General features: G+C 52.0%; 2 protein-coding genes across 4 annotated transcripts in view; one reads left to right on the plus strand and one right to left on the minus strand.

Moving 5' to 3' along the window:
• Positions 1 to 5,943, plus strand: part of LOC107516005 (fukutin related protein) — a 9,593-nt gene extending 3,650 nt beyond the window's left edge. For all 3 annotated transcript variants that reach the window (XM_016155351.2, XM_036231708.1, XM_036231709.1), the window contains one exon: positions 2,209 to 5,943. In XM_016155351.2, coding sequence (XP_016010837.2) covers positions 2,248 to 3,735 — 1,488 coding nt within the window. In that variant the 5' untranslated portion in view covers positions 2,209 to 2,247 and the 3' untranslated portion in view covers positions 3,736 to 5,943. The remainder of the gene's footprint in view (positions 1 to 2,208) is intronic.
• A 3,802-nt stretch (positions 5,944 to 9,745) lies between these two features.
• SLC1A5 (solute carrier family 1 member 5) lies at positions 9,746 to 19,813 on the minus strand. Its single transcript, XM_016155347.2, has 8 exons — positions 18,666 to 19,813; positions 16,831 to 16,873; positions 16,355 to 16,402; positions 15,359 to 15,525; positions 13,330 to 13,563; positions 12,476 to 12,670; positions 12,221 to 12,355; positions 9,746 to 10,643 (listed from the first exon to the last, which is right to left on the minus strand). The coding sequence occupies exons 1-8, from the start codon at positions 19,235 to 19,237 to the stop codon at positions 10,409 to 10,411; spliced, it is 1,629 nt and encodes a 542-aa protein (XP_016010833.2). The 5' UTR covers positions 19,238 to 19,813; the 3' UTR covers positions 9,746 to 10,408.
• Between the last annotated feature and the right edge of the window lie 864 nt (positions 19,814 to 20,677).

A 20,677-nucleotide genomic window follows, 5' to 3' on the forward strand; every position in this document is an offset into this window, starting at 1 on the left:
AAGGGAAGAAAGGATCCATCTAAGGCCCAGAAGGCAATTCCAAGGTCCTAAAGACTAAGGGGTCACCTCAGATTCTTAAGTGACATCCAGGTTGGGTCAGAGATGGACAAGCGGGACTGGGACAGGTGGAAAGGGGCGGGAGGGCATTCCTGGTGGGAGAGAGGGTGGAGACAGGGAGACAAGTGCAGAACCCCAGACACATGGCCACAGCTCAGAGTTTGGCTCCAGGGACCCGAGTGCGTTTTACAGACCCACAGAAACCTTGACCCCAGCCAAGTGCATTTTCCCAGCCATGTGCTAGGAACACAGTGGTCATTGAGAGAGCCCAGCTCTACCTTCCCAGGTCTAGTGGGGCAGACAGACCCATCCCCACACGGTGCCAAACCAAAATGGGCAGGGTTGGGATGGGAGAGGCTGGAGGGGACTTTTGACCTAGTCTGGGGTTCGGCAAGGACTTCCTGGAGGAGGGACCATCTTAGCGGAGGCCTAAAGCACAGGTAGGAGTTCCCCAGGGGAGAAGGAGTATTCAAGAGGAGACTTCTGGGCAGAAAGAACAGAATATGCTAAGGCTTAGAAATAAGACCTATTTGAAGAAAAGCCCAAGGAGGCTTAGGCATAGAGTTTGAGGAGGTGTGGCCAGCCACGGGGCTGGAATGGTGGGCAGGCCAAGGCCAGGTCCCAAAAGGCCTATGTGGGTTATTGTAAGAAACTGAAGCTTTCTCCACAGGGCACTGGGGAGCCTCTGAGCAGGGAGGGAGAGGTCAGATTTGTGCCTTATGAATACCCACCCCTCTGGCTGCCAGGAGGAGAAGACTTGGTTAGGAGGCCAGGGGAGGCTGAGTAGGGGTCTGGGTGGACCCAGGTCGAGGGGGAGCTGTGGGAATGGGAAGGAGGGTCTTAAGTATTTAGGAGCTAGGAAGATTAGCTGGGTCTCTGATGTCCCCCTCCCTGGGAGGAGCAGACACCTATGAAAACCCTTCATGGGAACCTTTTTTTTTTTTTTTTTTTTTTTTTTGAGTATTTGCTCAGAACCCAGAGAGTTAGTTACACTCCTGTGCTGGAAACCCGCCAAATCTTCAAGTTGCGATGGGGACAGGGAGACAGCGCCATCTGGGGGTTGCTTAGGAGTGTAGCCAATGAATGGGAAAGAGAGTCTAAGGCTAGCAGCCTCTTTGAATACAGTCCACTCCATTTAAAACAACAACAAAAAAATTTTAATTGTGATAAAATACACATAACAAAACTTATCACCCTAACAGTTTTTAAGTGTATCATTCAGTAGTGTTAAGTATATCCACATTATGGCGCAAACAATCTCCAGAACTTTTTCATGTTGTAAGATTGGAACTATAAGCCCATTAAACATCTCCCCATATCCCCACCACCACAGCCGCCGGCCACCTCCATTCCACATCTTGTTTCTATGAATTCAACCCACTCCATTAAAAAAAAAAAAAAAATTAGTAGCCAACATTAAAAACGAGGACAATTCTGGTTTGAGAAAACATTTCTAGCTTTTTTTTTGTAAAACCTAAATCATCTGGCTGACCATCAGGAACGAGATGACCGAATAGCACAGGGTCTGAGGAAGTGAGAAGGGGGTGGTGGAGGAGGGGCTTGGGGGCCAAGGCTGCAGGGCATCGGCCTCACCCTGGAGCCAGGGACAGGGTGTGGAAGGAACAGGAGGAAGAGATCAGGGGTGGCTTCCTGGAGGAGAGAATGGTGGAGAAAAAGGTATAAGTCGGGCTTGGGAATGGGGTCCAGGGCATTTATAACTGAACTCTAATATGAATGAGAAGTGGACAGTGAATAGAAGGATGGGATTGAACAGAGAAGGGAAGGTGACTCATTTGATAAAATCTTAACTGAACACCTAATGTGTACTTAGCTCAGTGCTGGGTGGCCTTGGGAACCCAGCAGTGACCAGGACAGGCTCAGGACTGTCCTCATGGGTCTCACAGTCCAGTGGGAGGAGACAGACAGGTCCCTACACAGTAATGACTTAGAATGGTGGGGCTACCCAAGGGGCTGAAGGAGCCCAGAGTGAGGTGCCAGCCAGTCAGGAGAGGTCAGAGAGGGCTTCTTGGAAGAGGGGAAGTCAGAGCTGAAACCAAATAGGGAAAGGGCTGGGAAAGAAGGGATAGGCCGAGGATGGGTTGGAGGGTTGCTGAAAACCAGCTCCAGCCTCTTTCATTTCCCCCTCTCCAGGATGCCCTGGAGGCCCATCTAGGGCCCGGACCTGGCCCCATGCGGCTCACCCGCTGTCAGGCTGCCCTGGCGGCTGCCATCACTCTCAACCTCCTGGTCTTCTTCTATGTCTCGTGGCTGCAGCAGCAGCCCAGGAACTCCCGGACCCGGAGTCCCCGCCGCGGACCTGCCTCCGGTCCCCATGTCACCATCCTGGTGCGGGAGTTCGAGGCCTTTGACAATGCGGTACGGGAAATGGTGGACTCTTTCCTGCAACAGGATCCAGCCCAGCCAGTGGTGGTGGCAGCCGACACGCTCCCCTACCCACCCCTGGCCCTACCCCGCATCCCCAATGTTCGCCTGGCGCTGCTCCAGCCTGCTCTGGACCGGACCGCTGGGGCCTCACGGCCTGAGACCTATGTGGCCACTGAGTACGTGGCCCTGGTACCCGACGGTGCAAGGGCTGAGACACCCGGCCAGCTGGAGCGCATGGTGGAGGTGCTCCGGGCGGGAGGCGCACGCCTGGTGGCCGCCCCGGTCGCTTCGGCCAACCCTGCTCGGTGCCTGGCCCTGAACGTCAGCCTGCGAGAGTGGACAGCGCGCTACGGCCCGGCCCCCTCCGCTCCCCGCTGCGACGCCCTGGATGGGGACGCCGTGGTGCTCCTGCGCTCCCGCGACCTCTTCAACCTCTCTGCGCCGCTGGCCCGGCCCATGGGCACCAGCCTCTTCCTGCAGACGGCCCTGCGTGGCTGGATGGTGCAGCTGCTGGACTTGACTTTCCCCGTGGCACGCCAGCCCCCGCTGGCCACGGCACACGCGCGCTGGAAGGCGGAACGCGAAGGGCGCGCCCGGCGGGCCGCGCTGCTGCGGGCGCTGGGCATCCGCCTCGTGAGGTGGGAGGGCGGAAGACTCGAGTGGTTCGGCTGCAGCAAGGAGACCCCGCGCTGCTTTGGGACGGTCGTAGGTGACACGCCGGCCTATCTGTACGAGGGGCGCTGGACGCCCCCGTGCTGCCTGCGCGCGCTGCGCGAGACCGCCCGGTACGTGGTGGGGGTGCTAGAGGCGGCCGGCGTGCGCTACTGGCTGGAGGGCGGCTCGCTACTAGGGGCGGCTCGCCATGGGGACATCATCCCGTGGGACTACGACGTGGACCTTGGCATCTACCTGGAGGACGTGGGCAATTGCGAGCAGCTGCGGGGGGCCGAGGGGGGCTCGGTGGTGGATGAGCGCGGCTTCGTGTGGGAGAAGGCCATAGAGGGCGACTTCTTCCGCGTGCAGTACAGCGAGAGCAACCACCTGCATGTGGACCTGTGGCCTTTCTACCCCCGCAACGGGGTCATGACCAAGGACACGTGGCTGGACCACCGGCAGGATGTCGAGTTCCCCGAACACTTCCTGCAGCCTCTCGTGCCCCTGCCCTTTGCTGGCTTCGTGGCGCAGGCGCCTAACAACTACCGCCGCTTCCTGGAGCTCAAGTTCGGTCCTGGGGTCATCGAGAACCCCGAGTACCCCAACCCCGCACTCTTGAGTTTGGCAGGAAGTGGCTGAGGCCCTGACTCCTATGCCTGGGGTTAAGGGAACCGTCCTTTGTGCTTAGTGCCACTGGCATTTGGTGGGCAGGCCAGCACAGTTGCGACACTGAAACCTGCCCTGCCCAGGATTTCCAGGAACCCTGGGCTCGGGGCTGGGACAGAGTTTTGGAAGGAAAGGGAGAAAGGGTGTAGGTTCTGGGGCCGACTGCTGCGTTTGGAACCCTGGCTTTACCACTTACTAGTTAGGTGGCCCTGGGCGAGTGTTCCAGTTTCTCTGTGCCTCAGTTTCCTCCAGGATTCAGTGAGAGCGCCCTGCAATCGACGCCTAGCCCATGGAGCCCAGGACACGTGGCTGCTGGGCTTGCCTCTACCACTAGAGGGCGCCTCTGTCCTACCGCGGGGCCAAGGAGACAGCAAGCCCAGGACCTCCGTCCGTAGCTTTTACAGCTCTTGAGTCTGGTCTTCTGTCTAAGCCCCTGCGCCCAGCAGGACAAGATGACCTTCCCTCTTGGGAGAGCACTGTGAGGTGCATGCTGCTCTTACCCTCATTTTGCAGAGGAGGAAACAGAGTTCTGAGGTGCGGCCATGGTTAATGCATGGGGTTCTGGATCTGGGCCCCACCGCTTATTAACCGTGTTACCTCATTGTTCTCTGCATCTGTTGTCCTGCTTGCAGCCGGGGTAAATAATCACAGCTCACACTTACTGAGTACTCACTGGTTTATCCCTCGCCTCGACCCTCCCAGGTGAGAGTTGCTATTATTTCCATTTTACAGGTGAGGAAACTGAGGCCAGTCCAGTAAAGTCACTTGCCCAAGGTCAGATAGCTTAGGAAGTGGCAGAGCCGGAACTTCCGGCTGGAAGTTCCACACTGAAGTGACCCATGGCACCCCTTTCCAGCTCCAGTACCCCAGAGGGCCTCGCACCACTTAGCAGGCAAGGCAGTTGACGTTTGATGGCAGCCTGCCCTTTATGACCGTGCAACTAAAAGTAAATGCTGTTTGGGCATGTGTCCCCAATATGTGTATTTATTTATAAATTATATGCAAATACTACTCTCATGCTGTATATTAGTAATAAGGCTTAAATTATTCCATTTTAAAATTATAAATGTAGAGGTTTTATTTTTCCCTTGTTTCATCCCAACATCCCAACGTGTTTTGTTCAATGACTTGTCTCCCGCACCCTGGGGGTGGCTCTGAAGTAGAGGCCGCCTGGCTTCAAACCCCAGGGCTGCTGCTCCCTCCCACCTGAATCCGGGCCTCAGAGACTCTGTCTCTGCACCTGTGCTTGGCACCTGGGAAATGCGGTTAAGGAGGGCACTTTTCTCACAGGGGTGCCGTGAGTGCTAAAGGGGTCACGAGTCAGGGCTGGATTTGCATCCTGGCTTGGCCGCCTGCTTTCTTTGTGACCTTAGGCAAGTCGCTGAGTCTCCAAACCTATAGATTGGGTTGGGGATTGAAACGTGAAACCCTTATAGGAGGAGGTTTCACAGACCCGCAAGAGAAGACAAATAGGCAAATTTGGCCCAATCTCCCAAGACTCAAACGTCCTGAACCTGTGACTGGCTCGCAGAGACGGTTGGGTTCTCATGGAACGTTCTGGAAACGTGGGTTATCACCGTGGTGGGGTGCTGCTCTAGCTCTCGGCATGGCCCAGGGACAGAAATGTCTTATAAACAGAGCACCTGCACATGATAAAGCAGCATCCTTTATCACATACAGTTTTAAAATGTCCCATCAGACATTCATGAAGGATGAGTGACGTCCATAATATTTTGCAGCTGATATGGGAATATAAATTAATATATAAATCAATATATACACCCAATTTTTGAAATACTTTTTAAGTCTCAATCAAAATGGTCTATCTGTAGATACACATTTCTTTAAGTTTTGCTGAGAACATAGTTGAAGCTCAACTCAAATTATTTAATGATTTTGTTTTATTTAGAAATTGTCGGTGTGATTTCTTGATCGATACAGCTGTATACATGTATATACATAAAATAACGTATAGACATATAATCTTGGCTCAGCTGTGATTTGATGAGGGAACCACATCAAATGCTTCTAGCGACTTCCCATTAAATTGAGAATCATTAGGTGACTTGGGATCTCAATAGATAAAGAATTTCTCTTAGCATCAACCATAATGTTTTGGTGTTTTCTCTCTTTGCTGTTCCTAAACTAACAGCAATACATTAAAAACTTTTCTAGCCCTTATAGTATTGTCTGATAGTTTTGTATATCCAATGTCTGTTTTTAACTAAACGACAATATGACAAAACCCATAGCAACGATTAACTTGAACTCGCAAGTTTGTATTACATGATATTGAATTTTACTGCTTTCTCAATTACTCTTGTATTATTAACCAGAAAAAAACAGAAGTAGTTTAATGTTTTAACAACCAGATTGAAAAACTGGGTTAAGAATTATCTGAGCCCAGAACCTAACTATTCATGCAAACGCCAAGTCCTTTTAGTAAGGTTATAATAAACTCTAAATTTTCCAGGAAGTGCAACAACCACGTAAAATGAGGGAAGTTTGTATCGTGTTTTGTTCAAAACTTGGCCAAGGCTTGTCAACAAGTTCAGAAAATCACATTCCACATGGCTCTTGGTAATTAGACACCGACACCACAGTGTTTCCAGCTGTGTTGGAGCCACATACATCACAGGTGTGAATGAATGAATGGCTACCTCCTTGGGTTCCATTCAAATACAGAAATGCATGCTATAAATCACTATTCTTTTCTTTTATTACAGTTAGAACAATGTAGAGCTTACTTTTAAAATCATGTGCAGGTAGGTCATATTTATCTGTGAACTTCATTTCAGGAGAGCCAAGAAGACTTCCCCAGAGCTGAGCTGACTCCAGCCAGCACACTCACACAGTGGTTTAAACACAAAAACAAAAATTTACGGATTTGAGTCCCCTACTATTATCCTCCTGGCTCTCCCTGGGGACCCCCAGGCCTCCCCCTGACCAGCGGCCAACGGGTTAACACTGGGCAGTGGGAGGGAAGGGGCTGCCAGCTGCTGTCGGAGGAGCCAGTACAGTCAGTTACCAGGTAATAAATTCTTTGTGACTCGCCCTTGGCATTACACAACAATTGCCAGCGGGTGGCATGCAAAGACCTGTGTCCAACTGCACCATTATGCCCAATAGCCCCAAACTGGAAACCACCTAAAGTTCATTAGCTGGTGAGATCAACAAACTGTGTACATCCAGACAGTGCAATCCTCAATGATGGGAGGGGGGGGGAGATTAAAAACAAAGGAATGAACTACTGATTCTGTGCAAAAACGACTACATCTCTAAAGCATCATGCTAAGTAAAGGAAGCTTGATGCAAAAAGCTACATACTATGATTCCACTGATGTGACTTTCTAAAACCTTAGTGACCCGAAGCAGGTCAGTGGTTGCCTGGGCCTGGGGGTGGAGGAAGGGAAATACGAGGGGGAAATTTGGGGATGGTGGGTTTTCACAGAGTGTGCACATCTGTCAAAACTCATCCAATTGTTCACTTGAATGGCTGTAGTTTATTGTATGTAAATTATACCTCAATAAGGTCGACCCTCAAAAAGCAGATGTGGGGGAGAGTCCGACAGACCTAGAAACATTGATCTATCACTAGGAGAGACAAGACTAAATCATTACCTTGTGCCTGCCTGCCCTTCCATACTGTCACTGAGCCTAGAACCCAGGCCCAAGCCTGAATCAGGGTCAGCCTGAGCCCTCTCTCCCAAGCCACAGTCCTTGAAAGGAGCAAGAGGGTTGTCCCATAAGAGAGGGTAGGGCAATAGAGGAGGACATGGGGGGGTGGAGTTCAACCCGGGGAGTAGCCATCCAGGTGCTTTATCTTCTGCTGGTATTTAACTTTCTTTCACCAGAGCCTTTGAGTGAAGTAAAACAGCCATTGTTATCAGAGGGTGAGAGTTAGCAGTGCTTGGCCAAGGTAACGTTAGCTGGCAGGTAGCAGAAGCAGGATCTGAACCAGGATGACAGATTCAGCTCTGTAGCTGGACCCCGATTTAGTCTTTCTGCAAAGATTTATTGAGTACCTACTATGTGCCAGGTCCTGTGCTGTGCTCTAGGCATACAGCAGTGAACAGGACTAAAGCTGCTCTGTCATGGAGCACACATCTTCATGGGGACCAGGTCTGGGAGCCACCTAAGCCCCTGTCCAATGCCACAGAGACCAGATGGTTCCTGTCTCCCAGTATGACCTATACCGGCATTTTAGGCAAATTAGTGGCATGTGCCCCCACATTTAAAAAATGGAACAGGAAAAAATGGCTAAGTACTGTTTGGTGGAACTTGGCCCAGTTACCTATTTTTTGTATATGCACATGTTGTATATATAGTATACGCAATGTTACATGCATAGGGTATGTACCTCTTTAAACAGGCATTTCTCATAATCTAAATCTAATCCATCCCCCAAAAAGCATTAAACAGAATATTTGGGGATAAACAATTATTTTAAGCAAGGAAAATAATGCACTCCCAGCTCCATCCAAAAACCCCAACAGACTTCCCCAAATATCACTAAAAACATTCTTAAAACACTTCTGTAACAAACCACCAAGGGTTCTTGAATAATAGAAAGCGTTGAAAACACCAATTACTTAACTATTCGACACTTAATGAACTCATTAGTGGCTACGTTTGAATGCAATGTGCAGTTTTGCCCAGTATCAGATAAATTATATTTCCATACTGCAATGGTCATGAGATGTAACTAAACCAAAAACAAACAAAAAAAAAGATGCTAAAGATAATCAAAATGCCATCTACTGCGCCCAGATCTGTCGTGCCTCCAGGCAGGGACCCAGGCAGGTAATATTGTAACACGCTTCAACAGCGCACAAGACAGGATCCTGTTAGGACAAGTGAGCCTTAACTGGTGTCCATATCCCAGAGTCACATGACTTAAAAAAGAGTTGCACCACAGGTTTTCGCTCCAAATAACACATTTAGGGGTAAAAGAAAAAGAGCAAGTCATTATTTGGACTAAGTGCAGAGTGAGAGTTCAGATATCGAGGGATACCTGCATTCCTCTGCTGGCAGTTACAGTGTAAAGTGAATTTCTTGCCATGAGTTGTACAAAGCTTTTAACTGGAAGATAATATATGTAGGGTGAAATGCACATATCTTAAATGTACAGATTAACTTTTCCCAGTGTTTACAGCTGTGCAAGCCTCCCCCGTATCAAGACATAGAACATTTGCCGCATCACGGGTCCCTTGTGCCCTCAGAAAATAAGCAGGCACAGGTCTCCACAGCCGATTCCTCTCACCATCGACCAATTTAGGCTGTTCCGTGCCTTCCCATAAATGTAACTATAGAATACGTTCTGTTTCTGGCTTCTTTCACTCAAAATATTATGAGATACACCCAAGCTGGATACAGTTGACCCTTGAACCGCATGGTAGTTTGGGGTGGTAATCCCCCAAAAGTGGAAAATCCATGACTCCCTTAAAACTTTTAAGTCGTCCCTCACTATCTGCTGGGGACTGGTTCCAGGACTTCCTGTGGATACCAAAACCCATGGATGCGCATCTCCTATATAAGATTGTAGATCAATGCACAATAAGCGCTCCGCATCCCTACTAAACCAGATGGAAACAGCACAGGTGCTTATGGGGGGGGGGGGCGGGGCGGGGCGGGAACCACTATAAACAGACCTGCGGTTCAAACCCATGTTCAACGGTCAACTATATAATACCTGCTTTTTGCTGAGTAGCCTTCTGTGTACAAGTGATTTATTTCAAAATTCTGGCAATTATGAAAAGAGCAGCTATAAACATTGGGTACCAGTTTTTAGGGTGAACAGAAGTTTTCAAGTCTTTTGGCTAAACACCTAGGAGCAGGACTCCTGAGCTGCATCATAATAAATGTATATTTTAACTTGATAAGAAACTGCCCAGCCATGTCCAAAGAGACTGGACCATTTTGCATTGCCAGCACGTGGCGATGTGGTAGGTGTGTGTAGTGGCATCATATGGTGGCCGCCAACGGCATTCATGAACATTTTATTTCAATGAAGTCTAATGCATCCAGCCTTTTTTTTTTCCCCCCAGCGCTTTTGGTCATATTCTTAAAAACATCTGATTACATATACTCGACAATTTTATTGCTAAAAATGTCCCCTTACCCAGAGTTCCTGGCAGTATTTCTGTTACTGTGTCATGAACAGAGGTGCAGGGACAGGGTGGGACGTACTATGGAGAGTCACAGAGTGTGTGCACACATGCACGCACACAGCTACAGCCACCGAATTAAGCAGCAAAGGAGAGAGCAACACGTCTGAACATCCTTCTCAAAGAGGGCAGAATTCCACGGGGTGACTGGTATCCTGTGTCCTGAGATAGGGAGGCCAGGCAGGCTCCCAAAATGAGGTGTGGAGGATGCTACTTCTCCACCTAGTTTCCTAGCCTTGGGTGTGGGGCAGAAGTTGGGAGCTGGGGAGATTTGGGGAGACACACTCACACACACACACACACACACACACACACACACACACACACACCCCCCAGCAACGAGGCCTCCAGGATATAGCATCCAGGAGGACTGCTGGGGCCCCAGGCTCCCCAGAGTCCCAGCTTGTCCATTTATCCATCCCTCATGATCCCAATGTCCAAAGTACCCCCATCAGGGCAGAAAAGGTCCCCGCTGGGGTTTACATGACGGATTCCTTCTCGCAGATGTCTGCATTCCCAGCAGGCCCCGGATAACGTTTGAGGAGGGGGTTCCCCTCCTCAGTGGGGACAGGCAGAGCAGCCAGGGGTGTCTCGCTCTTCACCTGGATCAACTCAGGCTCCGAGCTCTGACACTCTGTCTGATTCACGTAATGTTGGAGGAGTCCCGCCCCAAAGGCATCACCTTCCACATTGATGAGGGTACAGGACCGGTCCCTGCGGGGACAGGAGAGATGGGAAAGTGAGTGGGAGTGGGAGAGGGAGGGTCCAGGCCCAACCCTCCCTCCTTTCACCCTGGAGTCGTGAAGTCCCCATCACACCCTCCTACAAAGAATTCTGTCCTACTCCGGTAGTCCTAGAATGTCAGCCTCCCATCCTCCCAGGATCTCAGGTGCCTCTTCCTCCTAGAACCTCGAAGATCTCTTCATCTAGGACCCCAGAAGCCCCCTATCTGCCTCTCTGGAAACTCGAAGTGTCCCATCATACTTCCTCTGCCCCAGAACCCCAAAAATCTCCCCGATCCTTCCTGGACCCCAATGATCCTTTTTCCAACAAAACGTGAGATCTATTGCTTCTGGAACCTCACAAGTCGCCCCTCCCTTTTACTGGGCTGCAGAAAACCCATCCATCCCTCCTCTTCTCCCTGAGTTCTCCCTCGGGCCTTTCTTCTCCCTAGAATCCTAAGGATCTATTTCCTTCCTCTTTATGCTGTGTGTGTGTACACCATTTTAGAAAACTGAGCTATAATTCACATACCATAATTCACCCTTTAAAAGTATACAACCCGGTGGATTTTAGCATATTCAGAGTTATGCAACTGTCACCATTATTTAACACCAGAATATTTTCATCACTCCAGGAAGAAACCTCCATACCCATTAAGCAGCTATCCCGCATTTCGACACATCCTCCCAGCTCGAGGCAATCATTAATCTGCTTTCTGTCTATAGATTTGCCTATTCTGGACATTTCATAGAAATGGGATCATAGACTATGTGGTCCTTTGTGCCTGGCTTCTGTCACCCAACATGTTTTCAAGGGTCATCCATGTGGTAGCATGTATGTATGTATCAGTGCTTCATTCCATTTTATTGAATAATATTCCACCGTATGACTAGGTGACCTTTTGTTTATCCATTCTTCAGTTGATGGATATTTGGGTTGTTTCCACCTGTTCGCTATTATGAAGAGTGATTGATAGGGTGATAATAGAATAATATACTATGAACATTTGTACTTAAGTTTTCATGGAGATGTTTTCAATTCTCTCAGACATATACTTAGGAGTGACATTGCTAAGACACATAGTAATTCTATATTTAACTTTTGAAACCAAACGATTTCCGATCTTTTATGCCCTCAATAGCTTAACCGTGATAGCTAATAATTATGAATGTACTATTTACTACTCGTCAGGGAGTTGCATGTATTAAAAGTCATCTAATCACAAGGAGAAACTATTCCCTCCATTTTACAGATGGAGAAACCGAGACACATGGAGATTAAGTACTTGCCCAAGATCATAATGGCTAGCAACGGTGGCACTGGGATCTGAACACAAGCAGCCTGACCTAAGGGTCCACTCTATTAACGACTCAGGCACACTACCTTTCTGGGTTCTTCTTAGAAGCCCAAAGATCCCTCTTTCCCCCTCTGACTGGAATGCTCAAGGACCTCTCCCCTTCCTCTAGAACTCCTTCCTTCCTGTCCTCCTCTGCCCAGAGACTCTCAATGGCCCTCTTTCCCAGGGGTACCCCTTCCCGAACCCCCTGAAGCCCTAAGCCCACACTCACACTAGCCAGTCCACAGCCAGGATCAAGGAGATGTCCCAAACCGGCAGGTTGACTGCCTCGAGGATGATGGCAAGGGTGAGGACGCCTCCAGCAGGGATGCCCGCGGCGCCGACGCTGGATGCCGTGGCGGTGACCCTAGGTGGGGAGGGGAGGTCAGGGAGGGGCCTCTTAGTGGGAGAAGCTGGAGCCCAGCCTGTGTTCATTCTTAGTGTCAGGTGGGTCGGGGGTCCTAGTCTCAGCCCACCCCGCACTCACAGGATGGTAATGATATTCACGAAGTCCAGGGATCGCTGGTTCAGCTGTGCAATGAACACTGCGGCCACACACTGGAAGAGTGCGGCACCGTCCATGTTGACGGTGGCACCGATGGGCAGGATGAAGCGGCTGATGTGCTTGAAGACGCCATTCTTCTCCTCCACGCACTTCATCATCAGCGGTAAAGTGGCAGAGCTGAGGGACCGCAGATCTGAGCTGGCCCACACAGACAACCTAGCCCCGGGCCCGCCCAATCCCCCAAACCACGCCCACCGCCCCGCCCACCGAGCCCTGCAGCCCAGGCCTAAGACACCCCGCAGGCTCTCTAGGCCTTCCTCTTCCCAGAGCCTGAAGGCAGTAGGGATCCCGCAGCAGACTGTAGGCATTCCAAAATGTAGGAGTCCTGGACCCTCTGCTACTCCTCAAAATACACACAAAACTTCAAACCTAAATTCTATGTCTGAGAGTTCCTGCCACCTCCACCAATAGACCTCAGCTATGAATTCCTACTCTCTGGGAGAAGGTCTAGTCCTGGGAGGAACAGGGACAGTAGAGATGGGTGAGATATCCAGGAGAGAAAGGAGAAAGAGCTCCCAGAGGTCGCATCCAGGGTGGAGCACCAGAGTCACCCAGGGACCGGGCTCAGTGCAGAGGAGGAAGAAATCTCTAAGGCGCAGTTCCCTAATTTTAAGAAGGGGGGTTTCCGGGGCCTTGTGAGAAGCTTAGGAGAGTATGGCTCCTGTACCCAGGTGCGGGGACCCCAAACACAAAAGTCCATGGGCCTTCAGACATCCGATGCCACCCTTGAGCCCCTTAGCTTAAAATTCCCACCCTGATGTACCCCAAGGCCGCACCTGGAAGAGGTCCCGAAGGCAGTGGCCAGTGGCGTCATGATGCCCCACAGGAAACGATAGGGGTTCTTCCGGGTGAAGAGGAAGTAGATGAGGGGCAAGACCAGGAGCCCGTGGATGGCATGGCCCAGCAGGCAGCACAGGATGTATTTGCCGAGACTGGCGAAGAGCATTCCCACATCCTTCATCTCCACAATCTTGCCAGCCACCAGGAACAAGATGCCCACAGGGGCATACCTAATTACACGAGAGACAGATGGCAACTCTGACCACATACTCCCCCAGGGGCAGGCACTGTGCTCTGCATGGCCTGACCACAGCCTCCCTCGCAGTCAAGGGGAGCCCGTAGCCATGTCCGGGCATCTCCCCTGCCCTGCTCCATGCCCTTGTGGTTAGTGCAGCTAGGAGATTTAAGAAGCCTGGGTGCTTTCATCACCACCTGGAGTACAGTCACTAACCGTGTTTGAACTTAACACATGACCAAGAAAAAAAAACAACCACCACGTATGAGTCAATTACATTTTCTAGATTCGTTTGTTATAGAGAACTACCGTAACTGAAACCAAGACAATCTCTCAGGCTGTGTTCAGGTCTTAACAACCACTCCCAGACGTGAAGCATTTATGATGCACTGAACCCTTGAATGTGGTTGAATCTTCACCCCAAGGGAGCTCCAATTGAGTCTCTTACAGCTACTGTTGACTTAACAAAACCTAACAGGTCTACAAAGCGAGGAAGATAATGCTCCTGACCTCATAGGAACGTTGGCAGGATGAAACGAGAAGCCTGTTGAAATGAGTTGAAAGCTTTTTAATAATTCATCTATAAACTTTAGCACCTTCTCCTAGAGTGAAGATCCTGGGGTGCTTATGCCTCCCAGCCAGAAGGCTTCCTTTGACAGCCTGATCACTATGTTGTTGCCCAAAGCTCTTTCCTCTTTAGAAAAAAAGGCACCACTTCCCACCCACCTGCACACCTGGGTTTGGCCAAACGCCCACATTCTGGCCAGTGGGACATGCCAAAAAGTTATACAACTACGGGATAAATATTATCTAATATCGTTAACTGTGGGCCTGCTGTAGGTCAGTCACTGTTCCAAACACTTCCCACGTATTAATTCATTTGTGCCTCGTATGACCAACCCATTTTCCAGATGAGGAAACTGAGGCACAAAGGGAGAAGTAACTTGTCATAGGGCACAGCTGGAAAGCAGCCCCGTGGGCATGGGAACCCAGGCTGCCTAGCTGCAGAGCCTGCTCCTCCAAACCCTCCACCCCGCCTCTCGGGCAAAGTACTTTTATTAGTCGAGGTGTGCTCAATGCCTACACAGCAGCTTCTCAGATGCCAGGGGCACCAGAATCAGGGTGGATGCGGGGGGAGAGATTTGTGAAAAATGCAGCAACTCTGGCTCAGCTCCTGACTCCTAGATCCAGGGCGGGCCCTGAGAACCAGCGAGACACCATGTGGAGGTGAGGCTGGGGGAGAGGACAAGGGCGGAAGCCGGCGGCCTCCACAGGGTTTTTTCTCATTTCCTAAGGCCATTTAACAAAACTCATGATGGCACTAGTTGTACATAGCTGATATTAAATCACTGTTCAGAAGGTGCCAGGCATTTAAAGCACTTCCTAAGGGCTTTCTTTACCTGAACTCCAGTCACCTGTTTCATTGTCACAATCCTATAAAGCAGGCACAATTTTAGAGCATTGATCCAAAGGTGAACACATGGTCACCTTTAAATCTCTAATTAAAATTGAGATGTGTTAGCCAGGCTGTGGCCACAGTTTGGCTGTCTTTTTGTCATCTTCCAGGAAAATCAAGAAGGTGCGCATATGATTCTCAGCTTTCATGTAATACAGCACTGTCCTCATTTTATAGATGAGCAATCTGAGGTACAGCAAGGGTAAGTCATTTGTCCAAAGTCACACAGCCAGGGAACGGTCAATGCTGGACTTGAACCCAGGCTGTCAGGCTCCATAGAGTGGACAGAGGGTTGGCCCGCCCTGTACCCACAGTCCTTTCTCCCGCGACCTACCACATGATCCAGGAGACCAGCACCATGGTGGCATCGTTGAAGGAGTTGAAGAAGCGGATGAGTAGCTCTCCGTCAGGCCCTAGCTTCCGCAAGGCCACGCCGAAGACAATGGCGAACACCACCAGGCCGAGGATGTTCATGCCCTCCACCTCATCCCCCATGGGCACCTTTTGGCAAGGAAAAGATGGGGACACTTAGTCAACCTGCACAGTCACTGAGAGCCTGTCCTGGGCACTGCTAGGACCCAGTCCCTTGGGCCCCTTCCTCCCATGGCTCACTATCCAGGTCCAGGGGTAATAGACCCATTGCCAGGGGCAACCCAGAGTGAGCTGAGCTGAAATGGGAGAACCCAGGGGGGGTATGGGAACTGAGGTGAAGGGGTGGGTGCCCGTTCAGGGGTGGGGTCATCAGGTAGGGCTTTCGGGAGGAAGTGGCTCAGACCTTGGGAACAGGAAGGGTGAATGAACCAAGTAAAGAGCAGCGGTAGAAGGTTCTCGAGAGAGGGGACAATGCGCAACAACCTAGAAATGAGAGCGACTTGGGGTTTCGAAGAGCAAGAAAGAAATCCACTGTGCCTGGAGTGGAGTGAGCCAGGCAGTCAGTCACACACAAGGCGAGGCTGGGGGGACAGCTGGGTGGGGGTGCGACCTCGCAGCGCCCCACGTGGACTGTGCTGAGAAGCCCAAGCTCTCTTCCAGTGACGCTAGGGAGCATGCCAGCACTTTGGCCAGGAGAGGCAGGGTGGGGCTTGTGCTTTGAAAAGACTTCTCTAGCTACCAGGCTGAAGGTGGGTGGAGGGGGCCTGGGGGCCAATCAGGGAGGGAGTCCAGGCAAGGTGGGATGGGGGAAAAGATTGCACAAAAACAGATCGCACAGCAAATGTAGAAGACTCAGGGAGCACGCAAAGGCTGGGGAGGGAACAGAGTGGAAAAACCACGACAAGGGACCAAGGGGTGGGGTCTCCCGTCCTCGCCCTGTCCCTTCCCCTGCTCTCACCTTCACCAGGGTTTCGTTGTGCGGTATCATTTTATAGGAGGTAGCGTACTGCAAGAGAGGGTTGGAGGGAGTCCGTGTTACTTGTCGTTGAGGCTTCTCTACCTGTCCTGGCACCTACAGTGCTCAGAGCCTGCCCTGAGCATCCCTTATTTTGTCCCGCCGGCAACCCCACTGAGGCAGGACTCTCCGTGCCCCTGTATTCCAGAGGCAGGAACCTCAGAGCAGTAAAGGCACCTACCCAGGGTCACATGGCTAGAATTAGAATCTAGAAGGGGACTCAGAACTCATATTCTTGTTTCTCGATGAGCATCACAGATGGGTTTCGGTGGTCACCCAAGAACCCTGCAATACTGCCTATAAATATGAGGCAGGTTAGCTTTTTCAGGCACTGCCCCAGGTTAGGGCCCAAAGGGCTGTGGCTGGCTGTCTCCCTCCCTGGACACCCACCACCCCTCAGGACACCCCCGAGGACTTACTGAGCGGAAGGCTGCAGACACCAGGTTGGAGGGGAAGATATTTCTGCAGAGACAGACATGGGGGAGAGGTTATTAGATACCGCAATAGTTCAGGGGGTGTCTGCGCTGGCGTCTCGGGATGGGGGGACCTCCTCGGAGGCCCCATTCGAATCCAAATGTGGCACGCTTTCGGTCAGGCGAAGTTCCACCTGGGCCTGCGTGCCTTTCCAGGGCTTGGGGACTCTGAGCTGGTCTCCTACGGCCCCCTGTAGCCTGGGATTCTAGACCTGAGGGATGGTGGTTGGAAGTGAAAAACGCTGGCTCCCCAAGGCAGGCGGGGGAGGGGGGAGGCAGAGTGACCCGTGGCCACAGCTCCGCCCCAGGCAGTAGACTTGCATCAGCCACTTCCTCCTAGGGGACTGGGAGGGCTGAAAAAGAGCTGGCCCTGGGGGCTGGCGGCGGCCTGTGGGTCCAAAGGGCGGGGCGTTGGGAAGAGGTGGGGAGAGAGAACCACAAGGGATGGCTGTGTGCATCATGAATGTGCATCTGTGTTTACACGGTCATTTTTGTGACCCTTCGTGAGGGTGACTCAGCGTGCAGCAGCGTGCATGGAACCCCACCAAGCATGTAGGGGTGTCAGGCAATGGCCTCGTGTCTCAGGGCCGGATGAAAACAGCAGGAAAGACATGTCATCGGCGCTTTACGTAAATCAACTCATTCAATCCTCAGGACAGCCCTATCATCCCATTTTACAGAAAAAGAAACTGAAGCACAGAAAGATGAAGACATTTACATGGCAAGGAAGTGGTAGAGCTGAGATTGGAACCCCGCCAGCCAGCTGCACAGTGCTAACCGCTGGTGCCCCGACATCCTCCCCGCTAACCACTGGGCACCCCAACATCCTCCCTCTCCCCAACTACTATCTGTACTCAGTTTGCCAAGTGTTGGTATCCAGTCGGGGTGAGGGTTAGTTGAGATACGTGGGACACTGCTGGTGTGTGGCCATAGAGGTGTGTGTGTATGTGAGTGTGGATGTTTGTGCTGACGGGGTATTAATATCCAATGCGTGCGCATGCGCGCGCACGTGTGTGTGTGTGACAGTTGATGCTAGCCCCGTGTGTCGGTGTGAGCCTTCACAGCCGTGGCTGAGTGTCGGTGTGCTTGTGTCCAGCTGTGTGTCATTGGTTATAAAGTTGTGTGGCTCTGAGATGTTTCAGCTAAGCCTCCGTTCCGAGTGGCTGGCCAAGTGTGAGTTACATCTGTTTTGGCACGCAGGGCAAGCCCTCCACATAAACAGCTTTCGAGTAGGTGTGCCTGTCTGCAGGCCCGCTGTACCCACCCAGGCCAGCTAATCTCCCCCAGCCAGGAGGAGTCCACCCACAGCAAGCTCTGCTCTGAACGTCCCATCTCAGGCTGCCTCTGGGGGCCCTAAGAGGCTGGTGGAACCTGGTTTCTGACTCGTTATTTCCCTCTAAGGTTTCCAGGAAGTCCCCAAACAACCTAGAGACACTGCGTCACAGGCCCCAAAGGCAAAGGCCATGTGGACCCAGTAGTCTGTTCTCCTTTAAAAGGGGAGAGAGCCTTTCTTGAGGGGGGGGAAGCAGAGACCACCAGGAAAAGAATCTACCTCCTTTCTAAGCGGCCCCCTTGGGGAGAGGGAGGAGCGCAGAGGGAGGAAATGAATGGAAAGACCTTGGGGATGTCCAGCTCTGGAGGACCCAAAGTTCCCCTCCTGTCCACGTGGCCACTGCAGCCATCTCTAACTTGTGTCCCCTTCCCCACGTGGCCGAAGCATCCTCCCCACCCTCGCTTCCCCACCCCTGCCCCCCGCCCCCCGCCCGCGGGCAGGGTCTAACCTCACAAGATCCAGGAAAGAATCCATCACTTCCTTGCTGGGAGTCTCTTCCAGGACGGAGACCCCGGCTGAGGCGTTGATGGCGGCGAGGGCGGCGCCAGGCTGCAGGGCCAGCGCCAAGCCCACGCCGAGAGCGGACGCCAGCAGCGTGGTGACCAGGAAAAAGAGCAGCGCCCAGGCGCCCAGGCGGCCCAGGGCGCTGGAGTCCAGGCTGGCCGCGCCGCCGATGAGGCTGCACACGACCAGCGGCAAGATGATCATCCGCAGGAGGCGCAGCAGCAGCTCACCCGGGAAGGCGAAGGCGGCCAGGCGCGCGGGGCCCAGCGCTTCAGCGCCTCCGGCGTGGGACACCCCGAGCCCGAGCGCCACGCCCGCCACGACGGCCACCACCGTGAGCAGCACGAGCAGGTTGGCGTGCAGGCAGCGGCGCACCTGGTCCCAGGAGCCGCAGCAGCCGCCTCCCACCGTGCCGAGCTCCTCCACGAAGACCGTGTCCGGGACGCCGCCGTTCGCGGTGGCCGCTGCCGCCGCCGCCTGGCCCTTGGGGTCTCCCTCAGGCGGATCGGCCACCATGGCGAGTGCCTGGGGTTCCTTGTGGGGACTGCTTAGGGCGCCTTCCCAGGACGCCGACGGTCCTTAGCACCGAGAGTTGAGTAACAAGAGTCTGGCGGTCAGAACTTTGAGCTCCTCGCCGCGTGGGTTCGCAGCGCAGACGTTCCTGGCTCTCCGAGGGGGGGCGCCGGGGGCGCCTGGGTGTCTTGGTCCTAACAGCGGGAACGCAGGAGTTTCTCAAGCTGGGACCCGGGGCGGGGGGGTCCTGGGCTCCGGAAGGCGGCCGGCGACCACGAGGCTGAGATCTTCAAGAAGCGAGGTGCTCGTGGCGCGGATCCGGGAGCCTGGATCCGGGAGGCGGGCACCTGGGGTGCCCGGGTCCTAGAAACGGCGGGCTCGGGAGCCTGAGTCTGGAGGCCCGGAGACAGAGCCCCGGGAGGAGGGGACCCAGGCTCTTGGGTCCAGGAGGGGCGGTCTAGGCCACTGGATGCAGAGGGCGGCGGTCGCGGACACCAGGAGGGAAAGACTGGTCACTCGGAGACAAGATCCTGAGCGCGGCGCGTGGCTCTAAACCGGCTGGGCGGAAACTGCTCCGATCAAGACACGGCGAGGCTGGCGAAGGCGGGCACCCAAATCATCTGAGGGTGCCGATTGGCTGCAGCGCGTTCATGGCCCTCCCGCGAGGGAGGGGCGGCACAGAGTGGGTTGGGGCGCGTTAGGCCACAAAGGTTACCTGGAGCACGTGAGGTTCTCTAGACAGCGCAGGGGATCCGCTGGTGGCTCATCTGCAAATCAGCTCTGCCTCGAACTCCTCCCTCCACTGCCTTAAATTCGGTCTTTTATCGCCTCCTCGAAAATGCAGATCCCCCGCGCGTTTAGTATAAGATTTCGATGAGATGGAGTCATTTGTTTAGTAATGTGAATGATCTTTAAAATAAATATTCCTAGGTAGGCGCCCTACACTTATCAATTAATGGCAATTATCATATAGATTAGGATTGTAATCCATTTCCCCTAGGTACACAATTTGCATTCATTTATTAAAAATTATAATTCAATGGTTGTGCTAATGCTTTTACAAATGTTTTCATCAAATATTTCCCCCACATTTTCTTATAAAAAATTTTCGAACATGCAAAAAGTTTAAAGGATTTTACAATGAACGTCATTTGCCAAAACCTAGCCTACAATTATTTTGTCATACTTCTATATCATATTTCTATCCATTTATCTCTCTCTCTTCATGCATCCCTTCACCTTTTTTTTTTTTTTGATGCATGATAAGATAAATTGCAGATAGCAGAGCACTTTCCTTTAAATACTTCGGTGTACACTTATTAATCGGAGTTCCATATTTGCACGGGGGCTATTTTTTTCTTTTTAGGTAAAATTTACATACTACGAAATGCACAAATCTTAAGTGACATTCATTGACTTTTGACAAATGCATATGCCTAATAT

This window comes from Rousettus aegyptiacus, unplaced genomic scaffold, assembly GCF_014176215.1.
Source record: "Rousettus aegyptiacus isolate mRouAeg1 unplaced genomic scaffold, mRouAeg1.p scaffold_m13_p_14, whole genome shotgun sequence".
NCBI lineage: Eukaryota > Metazoa > Chordata > Mammalia > Chiroptera > Pteropodidae > Rousettus > Rousettus aegyptiacus.